Source organism: Parathielavia appendiculata (assembly GCF_033297405.1).
Source record: "Parathielavia appendiculata strain CBS 731.68 unplaced genomic scaffold N657scaffold_1, whole genome shotgun sequence".
In the NCBI taxonomy this organism is placed as follows: domain Eukaryota; kingdom Fungi; phylum Ascomycota; class Sordariomycetes; order Sordariales; family Chaetomiaceae; genus Parathielavia; species Parathielavia appendiculata.
The window spans coordinates 4,757,839-4,772,618 of record NW_026944220.1 but is presented as its reverse complement, the minus strand read 5'-3'; the positions used below and the strand labels follow the sequence as shown (position 1 = coordinate 4,772,618).

At 59.8% G+C, this 14,780-nt stretch overlaps 5 protein-coding genes across 5 annotated transcripts; 4 read left to right on the top strand and 1 right to left on the bottom strand.

Moving 5' to 3' along the window:
• Nucleotides 1-2: 2 nt before the first annotated feature.
• On the top strand, nucleotides 3-3,202 carry N657DRAFT_687014 (uncharacterized protein; the record flags this gene model as incomplete). The annotated part of the gene is made up of 3 exons (XM_062796861.1): nucleotides 3-1,532; nucleotides 2,477-2,545; nucleotides 2,616-3,202. 3 exons carry the CDS (start codon nucleotides 3-5, stop codon nucleotides 2,859-2,861), a joined length of 1,845 nt encoding a protein of 614 aa, XP_062653517.1. The 3' UTR covers nucleotides 2,862-3,202.
• Nucleotides 3,203-4,417: 1,215 nt separating this feature from the next.
• Nucleotides 4,418-7,492, top strand: N657DRAFT_563784 (uncharacterized protein; the record flags this gene model as incomplete). Its single annotated transcript, XM_062788239.1, has 1 exon — nucleotides 4,418-7,492. One exon carries the CDS (start codon nucleotides 4,418-4,420, stop codon nucleotides 7,490-7,492), a length of 3,075 nt encoding a protein of 1,024 aa, XP_062653516.1.
• A 156-nt stretch (nucleotides 7,493-7,648) lies between these two features.
• On the bottom strand, nucleotides 7,649-10,344 carry N657DRAFT_640412 (uncharacterized protein). The gene is made up of 3 exons (XM_062791965.1): nucleotides 9,951-10,344; nucleotides 8,166-9,898; nucleotides 7,649-8,111 (listed from the first exon to the last, which is right to left on the bottom strand). The coding sequence occupies exons 1-3, from the start codon at nucleotides 10,156-10,158 to the stop codon at nucleotides 7,941-7,943; spliced, it is 2,112 nt and encodes a 703-aa protein (XP_062653515.1). The 5' UTR covers nucleotides 10,159-10,344; the 3' UTR covers nucleotides 7,649-7,940.
• A 359-nt stretch (nucleotides 10,345-10,703) lies between these two features.
• N657DRAFT_587993 (ras-domain-containing protein) lies at nucleotides 10,704-11,930 on the top strand. The gene is made up of 4 exons (XM_062789830.1): nucleotides 10,704-10,921; nucleotides 10,972-11,018; nucleotides 11,073-11,264; nucleotides 11,319-11,930. Exons 1-4 carry the CDS (start codon nucleotides 10,849-10,851, stop codon nucleotides 11,664-11,666), a joined length of 660 nt encoding a protein of 219 aa, XP_062653514.1. The 5' UTR covers nucleotides 10,704-10,848; the 3' UTR covers nucleotides 11,667-11,930.
• A 205-nt stretch (nucleotides 11,931-12,135) lies between these two features.
• On the top strand, nucleotides 12,136-14,532 carry N657DRAFT_687011 (uncharacterized protein). The gene is made up of 3 exons (XM_062796860.1): nucleotides 12,136-12,320; nucleotides 12,387-14,291; nucleotides 14,355-14,532. The coding sequence occupies exons 1-3, from the start codon at nucleotides 12,210-12,212 to the stop codon at nucleotides 14,397-14,399; spliced, it is 2,061 nt and encodes a 686-aa protein (XP_062653513.1). The 5' UTR covers nucleotides 12,136-12,209; the 3' UTR covers nucleotides 14,400-14,532.
• Nucleotides 14,533-14,780: the final 248 nt, after the last annotated feature.

Below are 14,780 nucleotides of genomic sequence, written 5' to 3'. Positions count from 1 at the left end.
CAATGTCGTCGCTCTTCTCGGCGCAGCTCCACCCCGGCAGGGCGCTGGGGTTCCTCGTGCTCGGCGCCTCGCTCCACGATGTCTTGACACGCCTCAAGGCCGAACCCCAGCGCTTCCCTAAGCTCGACCTCATGTACACGCCGACCGACCCGGTCAGAGAGCCCGTCATTCTGGGCCTGCCGGCAAACGGCCTGCGGATGCGCTTCGATGGGCCCGAACAGCGGCTGCGGTTGATCGAGGTGACCGATTTCACCAAAAACCACATCTTTCTCAAGCCGGCCAACGATAAGGAGCGGGATCTCGTCCGTCCGCCTAGCACGACACAAGAGGGGCCCGCCGATGCCGCTCCCGGCCCGACATTTCGACATATTTACCAGCGGTTTCTGGGCCCGACGTACGATGGAGAGTACATAGAAGACGCCGAGATGTACGTGCTGTCGTATCCAGGCGTGGCCTTCACATTCCCCATGAAGAAGAAGGACTACTCTGCCTCCAAGGACGTCGTGTCCCTGCTACCTTCAACCGAAATCCCAAACTCCATGGCCGTGTTCAGCGGCGATTCCTGGGCCCAGGCCCGCGACACCATGTGGACCGAGATCCTCCCCAGCGTCAAGGCATTCGCGCCACTTGCCAAGGGCAAGGACGTGTGTCCGGACGAGGTCTCCCTGATCAAGGTCCACGGCGGCGGCAAGCTGCAGCTGTTCCGGAAGTGGACCCACGGCTCCTTCTGGATCATGCTCGGCGAGACGACGCCCCAGCAACTGGTGGCCGAGCTGGGGCCGCCCGACGCCATCTACCGCAAGAACGACCAGCGCATGTACATCCACAAGTTGCGGGCCGCCAGCAACACCATGGCGCGGCCCAACGGGAACGACCTGAAGCGGCAGGACGACCTTACCGACACAGACCAGTCCTCGCACCCTCCGTCGGACGAGTACGACTCGCACGACGACGAGGCTGTCGAGGACGACGTCGTCGCCAATGTATCGGGCGAGTGCTTCTACAACTACTTCTACCTCGGTTTCGACGTGCTGGTATCAACACCAACCAGGCCCTCTCGCCCGCCACCATCCCAAGATAGCAACGTCGTCCCTGATCCTCCGTTCAAAGCTACCTCTCCCGACCGCCTGGTCGCCACAAAAGTGATCCTTCACGGCAACGTCCCCGGCTCATACCCTTTCAACCGCCATCGCCGCTGCCGCTGGGAGATCAGCTACCTCTCCGCTTCCACCACCTCCGACTCTAGCGACGCCGTTATAAACTCCGAGACGCCATTTCCGGAGATCGAGGGCCGGCTGCGGGAGGCGTGGAAGTCACTTTACCCGTCAGAAGCCGAGGCACAGCAGAAGCAGCGGGGCATGGTGCTCAACCGGGGGTGGGGCGACAGTCCCGGTAGCAGTTGTGAGTTGCTCGGTGGGTGGGAGGAGAGCGGCGGGACGAATCCTGGCGTGGGTAAAGGCAGGGGGGAGGACTCGACGACGACACTGTATGGGTTTCCTGGGCTGGTGTATGAGGTGTTGAAGAATGGGTGGGTGAGTGCGGTTACTGTGTTTTAGTGATGATTGGATGGTCTGGTGTTTGGGGATGGGTTCGGTATGGGATTAGCGGGTTGAGCAAGGAGTGGTTAGGTTCATGGTCATGGCTGGGTGGTTTGGGCATATGGCGAGAGCATTGGAATCTTTTTCGCGAATTACGAAATATTCATCTGCACAAGATGGTACGATTCGAACTGTTGAGTCCATTTGAGAAGCTCTGACGCGTTGAAGCTCTTTATATTGAGGATTGCGTTCCCTTGTGTCACCAACGGGCAGTGGTTCGGCGCATACCTCAGCGGTCACTGGATGATGTTATTACCCGTGACTTGGGTGTGGCTGGGAATTTCTAGACAACCCGCCAGTCCGAACCCAGATCGAAGTAGCAGCAAGCGGTTTCTTGCAAGTCTGGCTCACGCCCGCATCGGTCCCTCACAGAGCGGAACGGAGTAAAAGCCCTCGGATTTTTCGTAGCTGATCACCCATTTAGAGACGCGGCTGGTCAGTGAGCTTTTTGCAGTTCTTAACTATGGATGCAATCCGAATAGCAAATTGATATTTTGACTAAGTTTCTATTGTTCTCTTCCTTTTAGCCGCAATACTTGTCCATCACCTGCTTACATTGAAACCGCATCCCAGGCGAATGGGAATCAATTACACAACAACAAACGGAGAAAGTCAAAAAATGATTCTCACGAACCCTTAACTCTCGAGCACCGATTTTGACTAGTCCATTTCCTTTGTTCCAGTCAAACCCTTCAAATATAAGAACTCATCGATCCCGAGCTCTCACCTCGAGTCTCGGACGAAGTCACGTTCCCAATTCCCACAACTCCGAAATGGATTTCCCCCACGTCCCCCAGCCAGAGGTCCCAGACTACTACGCAGACCTGGGCGTCCCACGACACGCCAGCACGCGCGAGATCAAGGCCACCTGATTCAAGCTGGCCAAGCACCATCACCCCGACAAGAAGGCGCCGGGTAGCAAGATCCATGCCAAGAAGTTCCGCAGGGTAAGACCCAACGAACATTTTTAACTCGACCAGATGACGGCAGGTAAAGAGCGCAACTGACTTTTTCCAGGTGCGGGAGGCCTGCGACTGCCGGAAAGACGTAGTCGCCCGCGCAAGATACGATGTCCTCTACCGCGACGTAAGGTATCAACGGGAGGCGTATACAGCCGAGCGGGAGGCAGAGCGAGAGGCAGATAGCCAGCATACTGAAGAAAGCGGGAGACATACCGAGAAGATTGGGAGGCATTCTACCGGAGAAATTGGGAGACATACCGAGAGGGCGGTAGAGATTGCGTTAGGCCCAGGGACAGGCTGAGGCAGTGGCAGATGTCAGGGCAGGTGAGGAGGCGGAACCGAGGGAAGGTAGGATGCGCGGGTATATACGGGCCGAGGGAATGGGTTATACAAAGAACTTCACTCATCCATCAGTCCACGAGGGGACTGGAATTGATACTTGAACGATGGGATGAGACGAACGGCTGTATCGTAAGTGGGTGGAGAAAGGGAGCGAGGAGTCGCGCAGATCGGGGAGCGAGCCGAAACCTTATGAAGACTGGGCGGCCGAAGAACCGTTAAAGACAAGGTTTATGACTCTTCGGTAGAATAGGGATAATGTGATAGGGAGGCAGATGGGCTGCCACCTCGTCGGCTGGTGACTTGAGCTGGGGTAGCCCCAGGAAAAACCTCCTCTGCTTTTCATGCCAGCGCACGCTGGCACCGCAGAACTTTCAATGGTGCGCTGCTCTGTTTAATGAGTCGGACACTGTAAAGGTAACAAACGTGTCAAGAACGAGTCGTCGGCATCACCCTACTGCCATTTTTTCCTGCTTTTCCCCTACGTTTCCATGCCTTAGGTTGCTTCGCATCAAGACCGCTATACCGCTATTCTGCTCATTAAAATCACCGCTGAAACCAAGGAATGAAGGGCTCGCCTTTGCTGGCAGACAGCCCGAGAGCCCAGTGTTCCGGCTGCGTTTTGAAGTGGAAGGACGTTGATAACTGTCCTGCCCTTGACATTAAAGTGCTGACAGCTGCCCCACTTGTTGGCGGGTAACAGTGGGGCTCGATCCCCGTCAGGCTCACCGACTGCCGTGCTCAGCGATAGCTCGTAACACGGGACCCTGGGGAACCAGACACCTCAACCGACCTCGGCGAATGAAAAGGGTTCACGGCCGGCTCTGACGTCGCACTTCACATGCACCCCTAGGCATCGAAACCAAACCATCATGAACCCGACAATGAGCCGAGCATAACGATTTGTCTTTGCAGTCCGAACCCCCTCGAGAGATCCTGCGGCATACCGAGGCGTTGATGGGCAGCGCGATGACGGACCGAGATGCCAGTCCTTCTCAAAACCTCCGCCCTCGACGCGACGCGAGGCACTCCAGCTTTCACTATCGCGAGACCGACACCCCAGACACCACTGCCGCCCTAGACTCGGCCGCAGGCATTTGCGTCTCCGACTTTGAAATCCGGAGACAGACACCACTAGGGAACCGCAGCCATGCCGATAACCGACCCTCCAGCGTCCATCGCGCCCACAAGCATCAGTCCAGCGGCGGTTTTCTCCTAGCCGATCCTCTGCTGAGCAGCCATCATCCTACCCGCCGCCGCGATGCCCCAACACACGCTCCAGACAAGCGACAGCTGACGTCTATTGAGCAACGTGCATACAGGAGTGCCCGGCATGGGCGGGAAGGGTCAGTGTCGAGGGCGTCCTCGAGCAGCATGCAGGGTACAGCCTCTGATCAAGACGGACCCAGCGGGCATCCGGAGGAGAGCTCAACCTCGTCGGCAGTGAAAAAACGCGAATCACTGGCCAGGGACACTGCTGTGGGCTCCTCCCCGCGGGCGAGCATTGCCCAGCTCGATATGGAGGCCGCCCAGATCATCAACATGGCCCTGAACCTCAGCGAGTCGAGACGGCTTGCCTCTTGGAGGATTTCGCAGCCGACCCCGCCGAGACTGGCACCGCTTCCAGACAATGCTCCCGGAGGCAGTCTTCGGTACCATCTCCAACAGCAAAGAAAGGTGTCGCGTACCGTGTCGCCCAAGCCCGACCGGTCGCCCCGGGTGGGCGCTCCGCGGGTTTTTAGCCCCCTGCAGCCTGCCTTTGAGCCAGGCGCCACCTACCGCTACCATTTCTCACAGTCGACCCTCGCCAGGGCTCAAAAGGCCAAAGAGTACCTGGATTTGATGGCACAGTACCGGCGGCTCCTTGAGTTGGTGCCCCCATTAGAGCCTGAGCGGACAACGCGGCCGTGGACTGCCACTCCCCCAGTCACGCCGAACGGCTCGGCCCCAGTGTCCAGGACGTCGACGAACGAGCCAGAGGCACGCATCGGACGGCCTTACAACCCTCTACAGTACATACGGAACCGCAAAGTACGAGTGCGCGAGCGGAGGACTATCGATGGCGAGGCGCAGGGCTTCCACGATGTCCTCAAAGTTTCCGAGTGGATTGACGATGTCGCCAAGTGGGTGGCCACGGGACAGGCTTGCCAGCCGGGAAATTCTGCACTCCCTCCGTTCACAGGTGCCCAGGCGGCGTTGCAAGCCTCTCCGCCATCAGCTAACGGGAGAGCTGCTGTGGCCAAGCCGAGGCGACCCCGAGTCGACTGGGTGATTGATCCAGCCGACATGCTGGCAGACGCGTACTGGCTCGAACTCGACAACAACAAGAGGCTGGTTGAAGACCGCCACTGGCGGCGCGTCTTTCCTCAGGGACTCGATGTGCCTCGGCCAATGTCCCGCGAGGAGATGCCGCGGCTGTCCACCCCTGCGTCCACCAGAGAATCATTAGAAACGCATACTCCTGGGGATAAATCCACCCCGGACCCGCCCCCATCACGACACGAGCATGAGCATGTGCTCAGTGCAGCCCGAGACCGTGCCCAGCAGAAGTTCCGGGCGCTCACGGGCTCGCAGCACCGGCATACCGGCTCGATCGCCAACCGCGACCTGCTCCGCCTCCACCGGGGCTCACTGTCAGAGTCGTCCGACACTGACAGCGATCGTCGGCGCGCAAAGGTCGGCCCAGGTAGCAGTGTGAGGTCAATTCTGGAGAAGCAAATGGAGGAAATGATCGCTCGGGAGCAGAGAGAGGCTGAATCGCACCCGCTCTACGACCACGAGGCTCAGCGTATCCAGTCTGCACCCATGACACCAGAGCGGGAGCCTCGCGCGTCTCAGGATGCCAGCAGCCGACGGCGGGCCGACTGGCGCCCTGAGCTCAGCGAGGCAGAGCTCAGAGGGCTTGGCCTGAAGCCGGTTCCGCTGTCGCACTCTTCACCGCCGCAGACGACCCGGACCAGCTTGGAGGTCCCAAGGAACAGACGGATGTCAGTTGAGGACGATGCATCGCAACCAAACTCGCCGAACCTGGGACCAGCCAGGGATCTGGTCCCAGCCATCGGCAAGGACCTGTCGCCCATGTCCAGCAGGCCAAGCTCGCCGCATCGGAACCCGCTGACCAAGGTCAAGAGCATATTCCGCGAGCGCAGCAAGGAACGACACCCAGATGCGCACGCTACTGGAGACGATGGAGTTTCCGCCTTGAGCCCTCCTGAGCACTGGATCGGCTCATCGGAGACGACTGGAGGCGGCATCCCACCACCCCAGCGGAGGCCCTCGCGGAGCCCGATTAGAGAGCGAGGCCACCGGTCGCATAAGAGTCTCAGCAGCGCCAAGCTGCGCGGGGAAGATGGTGGCATCAGCTTTCGATCGCTACTCCGCGGCCCGCGCATTGATACGGTTCTGCGCAGCGGCGTATCCAAGGTCGGCGACATGCTCTGGCGTAAGGACGACGACTCCTCCAGCACCTCCTCGGACGATTCCGAGGCCGAGTCTCGGGGTAGATCGAGGCGTCCTCTACATGGCTGTAGCCTAACCGTGCAAGATGCCCAAAACCTGCTCGAGGCACCCCAGCTCGTCCACGACCTGGCCAAGTCTGGTCAGCTTCCACACCCGCCAGCCAGGCCGATCAGCCGCAGGTCTTCTAGGTTCGATCTGCTCAAGCCGCCTAGGATCGACGTGCAGAATGCCTCCCCGAGCACGTCCCCGCCTCCGGTCTTGGTACGCCAGCATGGGCCCGCCGGATCGGATACGGAGTCGCAGGCCGAACGGGATGATGCACGCGCAGCTACAGCCCGCTTGGACGTGGCGGTGATTGCCCCCAACCACTCCACCACACCCTCGAGCCGGCAATGGTCCATCGCCGACCGTAGCACGCCTCCCGCCCGCGCAGTTGTCTCCAAGCGCGAGATCGCCCGCCTGCGGGCCTTGCTGCTCAGCTCGGGCATCTACGCAATGGAAATAGACAGCCGCGCCAAACAGTCAAAACTGCTGCCCTCCCCAACACCCCAAATCGCCGCCCATAATTCTTTCCCCCTCCCCAAACCAGACCACAGAACTGGACATACCCTCTCCTGGCCACAAATCGCCCTTCTCGCGACCGACTCGGAGACAACAACCCAAAACCGCCAGGTTCACACTTCAAGCACGCCGCAAACGGACCTCTACCCCCTCGCCGCCCGCACCCTCGCCTCGTCAGTCACCGCCTCAACATCCCACTTCCACGCCGTCTCGTCCCAATTCACCACGGAAACAGCCCCCGCCCTCCTGCACCACGTCGAGTTCCTTCGAAACAAAGTCGCTGGGGAACTGACAAGTCTCGCGCAGTCGGCTGCCGACGCCGCGGACGAGGCGAATCACGATTTGATTGTGGGCCAGCGGCTGAAGGTTAAGAGGGTTGTGGACGCGATGGATATGATGTTGAGGCGGAGGAGAAGAAGGTTTCGGTGGGTTCGACGGGCTGGGTGGCTTATTGTGGAGTGGGTCCTGGTCGGGTGTATGTGGTATGTGTGGTTTCTGGTTATGATTGTGAGGGTTGTGTTGGGGGTTGGGAAGGGGGTTGTGAGAGGGGTTCGGTGGTTGCTTTGGCTGTAATCTGAGAGTTGTCGTTTGTTGGGTTCTGATATAGGTGTTTGGGTTGGTAATGAGCATCGGATGGGAAAATGAATTGTGCTGCCTGGTTTGAGGAGGTGCTTGGTTTGGTCATGGTGATGGAACACGCGATACCCAGGACTGTACTCTGTAATCAAATATGGTATAGCATTGGTTAATGTTCGAGGTCGGGTCCTAATTGCTTGTCTTGCGGCTGGTGTAGTCTACAAGCAGCAAATGTTCACCCCCCACCTCAACGGTCCTGTTCCGATTTGAACATGGGCTACGGAAATCCGTCTATCGTCAGAAGCACCCTTATTACAATGAATTTGTCAGGTCGAACATGCCTGGCTTAGCGCGAGTCTAGAGGCAGCCGCCTAATAACGAACCATGCAGAAACGCGGGTTTCTTACAATACCCTATACTAGAAACAAACAGCACCAAGCCACATCTACTCAATCCTCTTCTTGCCCTCCTCGGCACTGATATACCTCGCCGTGCTGAGGCCGCGCTCGTGCCGCGCAACCAGCGGGCCCAGGATCCGGTCCTTGCGCACCCGGCTGATGGTCTCGTGGTAGCCCTCCGTCGCCCACGGCCGGGGATTCAGCTTGGGCCAGTTGACCTGGCAATGTCAGTATGCTGTCAGATTCGTAACAGGAGAGGGAAGGGAACGTACATAGAGCATGCCGTTGGACAGAATGAAGTGCACACTCCAGACCGTGACAGCCGCCCAGAAGAGGATGAACAGCCGCAATGGCCAGACCGCCGCGTCAGGCAGCCGCGGGGTGTACAAGCCCACCAGCACAAAGAAGAAGCCGAAGGCGGCAATGTACGGCACGCTCTGGATCCAGACGGGCCTGCGGTCGGCAAAGATGAGGTTTGTGCCGATGCCGCCATCAGGCGGCTGGTAGGCGCCGAGGAACAGGTCAAATGCGTCCTGGCGGGGCCCGTCCAGAAAATTGTTTTTGCAGTAGCGCGTACAGGCGACGTTCAGGTCCTGCATCGCGCCGGCCTTGGTCCGCTTGCCGAGGCGGGTCAGGTCCGTCTTCATGGCGCCCGTGCCGCTGTAGCTCTTGGAGACGACGTCGGCGTTGTCGGCCCACATGTTGCGGAACAGCAGCTCGAAAGCGTCGTCCTCATCCGCGAAGCGGGACCCGCGCGCCAGCATGCCCAGGTCGATCAGCATGCGGTCGAGCGTCCAGCGCGCCAGCATGCTCTGCACCACGTTGGTGCGGTCCAGACAATCCATGCAGTTTGTGCGCACGACGCTCGTCTGCAGGTTGCGCACCTCGAGCCGGCCGTCGATGCGGCTGCCCGGCATGTCTGCGGCGCGGAAGTACTGCTGGGCGACGAGCGCGTCGCGCAGCCGGTCGATGAGCAATTGCGCGCGGTGCATTTGCAGGCCCTTGGTCTCGGCGTGGAAGTCAAAGTAGACGTAGTGCAGCCGGTCGAACGGCGAGCGCTGCGGGCCGCCCGTCTCGATGGTGTGGAATTTTTCGTCGGTCCTCTGGTCGGCTTGGACGCGCTCCTGCGGGCTGGAGACGAGCGCCTCGACAACCTGCTCGTAGGCCTGCTTAACGGGCATCTCGCGGCCTTTTTGGTTGACGAGGTTGACGAGGTAGTTGTCGCCGTAGATGCGGATCTGCTCGTCGAAGTGGGCTCGCGCTGCGGGGAGGGCGGCTTCGACGGCGCGGATCTGGATCTTAGGCGTGTACTTGAGCGTGTTGATTTCGGCCCAGTAAGCCGGGACGCTGCCGCGGGTCTGGACGTACGACAGGATTTGCATGTCTTTGCCTTCCGTGTTGCGCTGGATACCCGGACCCGAGCTGCCTGCATACCCGCCGAGCCCTGCTGCGCTGTCGTTGAGTATGAGGATTTGTTCTGTCTCGTTGTAGTTGGCTGCATTCCCCTGATCGTCGAGGCCGCGGGTGAAGTAGCGAGTGCCAGCCCGGTGCCGCGAGCGCCGCGTGATCAGGGCTATTGTCAGGGGCGTACCCTTGAATGCTGAGGGGTGGATTTCGAGCACGCCAAAGATCACGGGGAGGATGTAGGGGTCGATGCCGGCTTGGGGCGCTGGCTGGCCGCGGCCGCCCTGGTTGCGAAAGTCGATCAGGTCGGACTGAATAAAGCGGTTCCAAAAGAAGCGGTCGTCGGCGCGCTTCCACAGCGGGCTCGCGGCGTCCTGCTGCGCCTGGCGCTGGAAGCTGTTTGTGATGTCGACGGCGTACGAGAAGTACATGGGGCCCGTCTTGATGAAGTTGCGCAGCAGAGCGAGGAAGCGGTCCTCATCCTGGTCGTGTACCTGGCGCTCGCGGAGGGGGAGTAGCTCGGTCGCCACAATCTTGTACACCATGTGTCCGCGCAGACGGCCGACGGGCTGGGCCTTGGTGATGACAATGATGTACTTGTCTGGCGAAGTTAACGGTCGGGTCTTCCCCTCGTTATGTCGAAGAGAACCTACCCAGCCGCAACCGGATCATGCCCAGGATGCCGGCGATGCTTGTCACGCGCGACACGCGCTTCCCGCCGAGCAGGGAGGCATCGCTGAGCCGGATATCGCCCGTGGGACGGTCAATCAGCAGCGCGGGCGCATTGGGGCTTGAAGGAGAAGAGAATATATACGAATCGGAGGCGATCTGGACGTTGATGTCGCGGAAAGGGAGCGCCATGGCGAGGCTGCGAACAATGGCGGCGACGAGGAGGATTACGAGACTAATTCGTAAACTGGCACCCCATGTACTTCAAGTTAAAGTGTAAAAAGGAAACCGGCGGATTTCGTCGTCAGCTATTTCAGATTTGTGCTGCGGCTGCTAAGAATAAACGCCTCGACTCCATCCTTCTTCAACACTTGAAGCTGACATCCTGGCCGCCAACAAGAGGGCGTTGCAGGAGTGTCGCCAGATCGAGCTTTTGGCCACTTTGAGTCTTGGCGTGCCTCAACTGGCTGCCGGCAACGGTTGGCACAGACAGGGGCACGAAGCCAGTTTGCCGCTGCCATCACGTGGACACGCACGGACCAGGCCGTCTGCCTTCGCTATCGGCCCAAGCCTGACGTGTGCATGCGCCCGCTGACCACTGACAGTAGCCATGCCCAGACTGCGCTCAACGACTCCAACACCATTCAACAATCAGTCCCGGTTCAGGTCCTCGACGAACCTGCACTGCATCACATCTTCGAGAGAGTTCACCATCTAGATCCGGACCTTGCCGGCGACCACCTCCCGATCTGCCGTACGAGCGAGCTTTGTCTCGAGCAACAACAACTTTTGATTGTCAGAGCCCAGCTTCAGCCGAGCCGACAGTGCCGCCTCGCGGTCGCCCTTACATCTTCCTTCACAACGAACAACCACAACCTCGCCATGGCCACTCGAGGACCCCCGGGCGCTCGCGGAATGAGCAACCGATTTGCCCAGTTCAAGCTGGTGCTGCTAGGTACGGTATATGATGTCGTACCTTCGAGAACATAGGCTTATCGGGTGCAGGTGAATCTGCCGTGGGAAAGAGCTCGATCGTGCTGCGGTTTGTCAAGGTGAACTGCTGCTGTCTTCTGCGTCCGCAGCCAAGCAGAAGCTAACTACAGTAGGATCAATTCGACTCATACCGGGAATCGACCATCGGTGCCGCCTTCCTAACACAGACCATCTCGCTCGACGAGAACACGACGGTCAAGTTTGAAATTTGGGACACGGCGGGCCAGGAGCGGTACAAGTCGCTGGCGCCCATGTACTACCGGAATGCCAACTGCGCAGTTGTCGTCTACGACATTACCCAAGCCGTATGTTCCCCGTCGCGTTGCACATCTCCTTCTGTGGCTCACTAACACTCCCAGACATCACTCGACAAGGCCAAGTCATGGGTCAAGGAGCTCCAGCGGCAGGCCAACGAGAACATCATCATCGCGCTCGCCGGCAACAAGCTGGACCTGGTGACGGAGCAGCCCGACAAGCGAGCGATCGAGACGGCCGACGCCGAGGCCTACGCCAAGGAGGCCGGGCTGCTCTTCTTTGAGACGTCGGCAAAGACGGCCGAGAACGTGCAAGAGCTGTTCACCGCCATCGCCAAGAAGCTACCCCTCGACCAGGCCGGGCCGAGGCACGCCAGGCCTGGCCAGCGGCCCGGGGTCAGCTTAGCACCGGAGGGCGCAAACACGCAAGCCGGCGGGCCATGCGCCTGCTGAGGGAGGATAGGATGCCGGGATTGCGTAGGGACGGAGATGCGGCTGCAGCAGGAGGGAGCCGCGGTCATAGAGCAGGTCATAGGACGTTACTTGGGTCACACATCTGGGGCGGAGTCGCTGGGTGGATGGTATGGTGCCTTTTAATACCTTATTTTCCATGGGTCATGTTTGTTTTGGCACTGGCCAGGCCCCTTCTCAAGTGGGAGGGCAGGCCGGGCTCAGCAGGCGCTCTTGGTGTATAGTAGGCAGATAGAGCAACAGCCTGCAACGATGGTAATTTTAATGAGCCCATACTGCGTTTTTCCGTTTATGATTACTAGCTTCTTTAGAAGTCATCGAATTTCGAGTGCGTTGTTCTGCTTGAGAATCATTGAGATGGTGCTAACTTCTGCCGGGCCTGCCCTGTCGTGCCAAGATTCTGGTTCAGAGTTCCTGGTTCCGCAGCTTGCCCGGAACTTTGCCGAGCTCTTTTTCGCTTCGGCATTCTCCCCGAACACCACCACACTCACTTCAATCGCGCCTTGCCGGCCACCCCATCCCTTCATGTTGCGGACATCGCTGCGATCCGTGAGGGCGCTGGGCAGCAGGCCCGCCGCAGCCGCTGTCGGCCGCCAATGGCAGGTTTCTGCGCTTCGTGCAGTCGTGTCAAGCCAGGTATGAGGTCATGCGAGCTCTACGTCCCCGTTGAAGAGCTAACCAGATGCTGTCTCGGAGTTTCAGAGGTTCTATGCCGACGACAAGAAGCGCCCTGATGAGGTCAAACTTCCTTCTGCCGAGACCCTGACGTCCCCTTCGACGGCTCCGCCGCCTCCTCCCCAAGTCGAGAATGTCGCTTCGTCCACCATCCCTCCCGAGAATGCCCCCCTCACGCCTCCCGCTCCTGAGGCCACCATCACCCCGCCACCACCTCTCCCGACGCCGCGTCAGAGGACTGGCCTTTTCCGGAGGCTGCGCAACTACATCCTCACCCTCACCCTGCTGAGCGCCTTGGCCTTCGGCGGCGGCGTATGGTATTCGCGCATCAACGACAATTTCCACGACTTCTTCACCGAGTACATTCCCTATGGCGAGCAGGCCGTGCTGTACCTGGAAGAGATGGACTTCAAGAAGCGGTTCCCCAACGTGGCCAGCCGCGTGACGGGTCGGCGGCCGGATGGGGAGCACGTCAAGATCCCCGCCCAGAGCGGCGCCTCATGGCGTGTCGCCGATGGCGAGACTGGCGGCCGGCAATCGAGCGCGATTCAGAAGGTGGCTGGTGCCAAGGATGCGACCAAGTCCAAGGCTGAGCCTGCCGTCGTGGCCCACGCAAAGGAGCAGACGGCCAAGCTGCCCAAGGCCGAGTCCAAGCAGGATGATGTCGAGAAGCAGAAGCCTGTCCCCGCGCCTATTGCCAAGACGAAGCCGGAGCCGGAGCCGGAACCTGCTCTCGCTCCTGCTACCCCTGCTTCCGCTGCTCCGGCTCCTGTTCCCGCTCCTGCACCCACGCCTGCACCAGCGCAGGCATGGAAAGCACCCGAGGTTGACGAGCCGTCGCGGTGGCCTCCAGCTTCGCTCATCGACCCTCTGGCCGTCCCCGACGCCGCGGATCCCGTGGTGCAGGACCTCGTGCGCATGCTGAACGACATCATCACCGTCATCAACCACGACGGCGCCAACGAGAAGTACGGCGCCACCATCGGCAAGGCAAAGGGCGAGGTCAACAAGGTCGGCCAAAAAATCCGTGCCCTGAAGGCGTCAGTCGAAAAGGAGGCTGCTAAGCAGGTCAGGGAGCGCGTCGACAACTTCGACAAGGCCGCCAACGAGCTAGTCTCCCGCCTGGAGGCCGCCATGGCCGCGCAGGAGCGGCAGTTCCGGAAGGAGTTCGAGGTCGAGATGGAGCGGCTCAAGCAGAGCTACGACGCCAAGGTGCAGCTGATCCAGCAGCGCGAGCGGCAGCTGGCCGAGGAGAAGCTCAACAACCAGCTGCTCGAGCAGGCCGTCCAGCTGCAGCGCCAGTTCGCCCGCGACATCAAGAAGCACGTCGAGGAGGAGCGCGACGGCCGCCTGGGCAAGCTCAACGAGCTGACCGCGGCCGTCGCCAACCTCGAGAAGCTCACGACGGGCTGGAACGAGGTCGTCGACGCGGCCCTGCGCACGCAGCAGCTTCACGTGGCCGTAGAGGCGGTGCGCGCCAGCCTCGAGGACGCGCACCACCCGCGGCCCTTCATCAAGGAACTAGTCGCGCTCAAGGAGATTGCGTCCCAGGACCCGGTCGTCGACGCCGCCATCGCCTCGATCCACCCGTCGGCATACCAGCGCGGCATCGCCACCCCCGCCGAGCTGATCGACCGGTTCCGCCGCGTCGCCGCCGAGGTGCGCAAGGCGAGCCTGCTGCCCGACGACGCGGGCGTCGCTAGCCACGCCTCGAGCTATGTCCTCAGCAAAGTGCTCTTCAAGAAGCAGCCGGGGCTGGCGGCGGGTGATGATGTCGAGAGCATTCTCACTCGCACGCAGACGCTGCTCGAGGAGGGCGATCTCGACAATGCGGCGAGGGAGATGAATGGCCTGAAAGGGTGGTCCAAGACGCTCAGTCGGGATTGGCTGGCTGAGGTGAGGAAGGTGCTGGAGGTGCGGCAGGCTTTGGAGGTATGTGCTCTTTCTCCATGTTTTGCTTTGAGGAGTTGGGTGGTTGCTAACTTGCTATGGTAGGTTATCCAGACCGAGGCGAGGCTACAGAGCTTGAGGCTGGAGTAGGGGGTTTTCTTTTGTTGATGTACATTCCTCGTTAGATCTGCTAGGTAGAGGCCGGCGTGTATCAAGTAGTCAATAGACGATCAGGCCATGGACATGGTGTTGTGTGTTTGAATTCCTAGTTTTATCACTCAAGTGTTTGGACCTGTGGTTTGACTCCAGATTTGGTGATACGTATGTGGTGATATGTGTGTAGAGTTGTACTTGGTGTATCATGTCAATGTTGAGGTGAACAAGCCTTGTTCAAGCCCCACATTTTTCTAGGATCTGGCTCTCTGCACGATCTCTCGCCTTTAACTACGGATAGTTCTCTGGTTTGAAACCGTGCTTTTCATGAAGTCCAGCAAAATACGCTGGCCGCTGAAATCCGCGGTAGCCAGCAGA